Genomic DNA, 3,468 nt, shown 5'->3' on the forward strand with positions numbered 1-3,468 from the left:
GTGTATATATAGCTACGTCTGCTAGCGTATTTAGCTACGTCTACTAGTGTGTGTATATATAGCTACGTCTACTAGCATATTTAGCAGCATCTACTAGCATATTTAGCTACATCTACTAGCATATTTAACTACTCCACTGACTCAGTTCTTCTGACGGTGAAGCGATGAACAACCTGAGAAGCTCTGAGTGTATCAGTGTCTCCACAGTAATAAGGTCGGCGGTGTTTTGTTGAAAGAGGTGGGACACAATCTTATTGACCTTAAATCAGACACAGAGTCCAGACAAAGTCTTAAAGTCCTCCATCACTGAGCTTGGGTTCATTACAGAGAAAATCATAAAACTGAAGATGAACAAATATATAAAGCTGTGACCTCCATACACCTGAAATCATCCCTGATGTTCTCGTCACTGTTTTCAATCCTTCTGAGGATCCGGCGTCTCTTCTCCGGTGGTTTATTGTCGTCCAGACACAAAGTAGGATGCAGGTTTTCCTCCGTCGGCCGTTTGTCAACAAAGTGAAATGAGCTCACATGCAGAGTTTAGGTGGTCTCTTCGAGTTCAGATGTTTCATCCACATTCTTCTTAATTCCTCATCTGTAGGTAGGAGATGAAACTAAACCTGTTTTCACAGGAACTCTTTGTTTTGGTCCGTGTTCAAACTCTGTTGTTGGAGCCACTGATTTAGTTTGGTCTGGTTGTTCTGCAGCCCTGAACACAACAGGTACCTGAACGCAGCACGGCTCTTTTAGTAAACTTTATGGTTGTTAAATGTGAACAAAACAAAATCAGAGTTTTATCTGTTAAACTGAATGTAAATTACTTTCAAATGTTCTCTGCTACCATGCTAACCAACGCTGACAGCTACTTCCTGTCTGACAGGAAGTTGTACCAGAATCATTTCTACAGCAGAACCCCCAGGAATAATGTGGATTAAGAGTTGTTCTGTAGAGGAAATAAGTCCTGCGTTAACAGAACCTGAGCTGGATCGGGTGCTTCAGGTTTGTAGCTCTTCATGGTTTGTCCTCTGTCTTCCAGGCGAGGCAGATCAACATCCACAACCTGTCGGCGTTCTACGACAGCGACCTTTTCCGCTCCAACAAGTTCAGCCGCGACGGCAAGAAGAAACTGATCCTGCAGCAGTTCTAAGACTCCTCTTCCTCCTGAACTCCCCCCTGCAGCGGGTCGGTGAAGAGGACCAGCCTTCACATCAGACTTTGAGAAGAAACCTCCAGAAACGTTCCACAGCTTTCTTCAGGCGTTGGTTCTCGGAGGTGGAACAGGTTTTTGGTGTTTCTGGAGGCTCCTCGACCTTCAGACGAGTCCTTTCCTGATTGTAAATAAATGTAAATGTTGGTTCCTGTCTCTAGATGTTTTATATTCGGTGTTTGATGTTTTCGTTGCTGCGGCTGAAGACCGATAAATAAAAATAAACTGAATTAAGAGTTGAAAGAAACGGTGGAATTCTGTTCTGGTGCTGAAACGTGTTTCTGAATGTCACGTTAAGAAGATTTATGTTTGAACTTGTACAGATCTTCGTGATAGTTTCTGTGGACATGGACAAACTGATCCATGCAGGCTCAAACACTCACTGATGTCCCTCAGATCATGTCTCTGGACCTCCTGGTCTTTTGTCTCCATCTGGCTGGGCTCCGCCCACTTCTTGACAGCTGTTTCAGTCAGGTTGGGGTTTTGGGAAGACCGATTCAGGAATCAGTTCTGATGTTTGGGGTCATTGTCCTGATGGATCCAACTGTCCCGTCAGTCTAGCTGCTGCAGTACCACAGCATGATGCTACCACCTCCATGCCTGGCGCGTCTGACCATCATGAAGACATACGGACGTCATGCTAGAGTCTCGTTCTTCAACATCTGAAGCAGATGTCCTCCCAGCTGAGGACAGTGAGTGTTGGTCCATCAAATCCCTTTCGTTCTAACAAATGGAAACCAGCAGCTGCAGTCGATCATGGTCACCAACAGGAAGTTAACAGACCTTTTCAAGTTAAAAGCTTCAGCAGCACTTCTCATCAGAGTCTGGTGAGTGGATGGAGATATTTGAGCCTGTATGTATATTTTTAACTTGTGTAGATCAGAGAAAATCCTGAAAAAACTCAAAAATGTTTTTTTTAATAATTTAAGTTGTTTGTTGTGGAAACGTTTCCAGTAAAAACCAGAATAATTCTGACGGTAATGTCCATGATGAGTGGACAAAGTCCAGCTGTCTTTATTTACAGTTTTACTTATTTTTATTTTGACTTTTTTTTTATGATGTCAATCTAAAAAGCAAATATGTTCTTGTTTTTAGTATTGCACCCTGATTTATTGTTTTGTACACTTGTTTTAACTGAATATTACTGTAGTTTATTGTTGTTATTGTTTACTGTTATTGTTTGTACTTTATATGTTCTGTCTGGAACAGGTCTCTTGTAAACGAGTGCTCGTGACTCAATGAGACTAACGTGTAGAAATAAAGGTTGATTGATTGATTGATTAGTTAAATCACATGTTCTTGTGAAAGCGCGCCCTCTGGCGGGCGGAACAGGAAGTGCAGGCGGACCCGCTGGTTCGGTACTCGGTTTTGCTGCAGCAACACAGCAGATCCGGTTCTGTTTTGACCGCAGCTCTGCTCCTCCTCCCGCACAAGCTCGCGTGCACGCGCGGACCCCCTCCCCCCCACCCCCAGCAACCCCGCTAAACCCGCACATCATCCCGGACATGAAGCGGCCGTGAGATCCTGGACCCTGATCCGAACTCTGCAGACATGCCGGGCCTCTTCATCCTGACCGGTGAGTCTCCTCCTCATCCTCACAGGGAAGAAAACGACAATCTGAGGAAACGGGTGACGTCATCAGATCCATTCAGTGATGATCAATCTGATTATTTGTTGTTGTTAGTGATGATGAGGAGGAGGAAGGCTGCAGCACGCAGTTTGAATGCAGCAAACACGCTGCAGTGGTGCACACGCGCACACGCACACCTTCATTACACGTGACAGTTTTAATTCTGTTTTCAGCACCACAGATGGAAATTAAACCATTTAAAATGTATTTTACGACTTCCTGCTTTAAATTAGATTAGTCAGATTATAATCAGATTATTGTTAACTGTAAAATTATTTAAAGAAACGTTTATAATCTGGAGGGTTTTTATTTTTGACCAACCTGGAAATTTTCTGCTTAAAAAGAGAAAATCAACAAATAAGATGCTGAGGCGTCTGTTAGCAAAATATCTCATGAACCTGAGGGCAACGATCCTCCCAGAAGGTCCTAACAGCCAAACTAAAGATGGCCGCCACGGCTAATCACCCTTCTGTCAGACTGTGGTAGTAGCTGAGAGTCGTCCTCAACACGACGCCGATTGAAGGTTTGACCAAAGGTCTTATGTAATGTTCTCAAATCTTTTGATCCATCCATCATCATCCATCTTCATCATCCATCCATCATCATTCATCTGTGAAGAGAAAGGAGGCGT

At 43.6% G+C, this 3,468-nt stretch overlaps 2 protein-coding genes across 2 annotated transcripts in view; both read left to right on the plus strand.

Annotated features, from left to right (window-relative positions):
* The window catches only part of mcm2 (minichromosome maintenance complex component 2), an 8,796-nt gene extending 7,628 nt beyond the window's left edge, over positions 1–1,168 (plus strand). Inside the window, exon 20 of the mRNA XM_037679745.1 lies at positions 1,037–1,168. Within this exon, the coding sequence (XP_037535673.1) occupies positions 1,037–1,147 (111 nt within the window). The 3' untranslated portion in view covers positions 1,148–1,168. The remainder of the gene's footprint in view (positions 1–1,036) is intronic.
* Positions 1,169–2,729: 1,561 nt separating this feature from the next.
* podxl2 (podocalyxin-like 2) overlaps positions 2,730–3,468 on the plus strand; it is a 9,123-nt gene continuing 8,384 nt past the window's right edge. The window contains exon 1 of the mRNA XM_037679746.1: positions 2,730–2,783. Within this exon, the coding sequence (XP_037535674.1) occupies positions 2,759–2,783 (25 nt within the window). The 5' untranslated portion in view covers positions 2,730–2,758. The remainder of the gene's footprint in view (positions 2,784–3,468) is intronic.

Source organism: Nematolebias whitei, chromosome 7 (genome assembly GCF_014905685.2).
Source record: "Nematolebias whitei isolate Nwh7 chromosome 7, NemWhi1, whole genome shotgun sequence".
Taxonomy (NCBI): domain Eukaryota; kingdom Metazoa; phylum Chordata; class Actinopteri; order Cyprinodontiformes; family Rivulidae; genus Nematolebias; species Nematolebias whitei.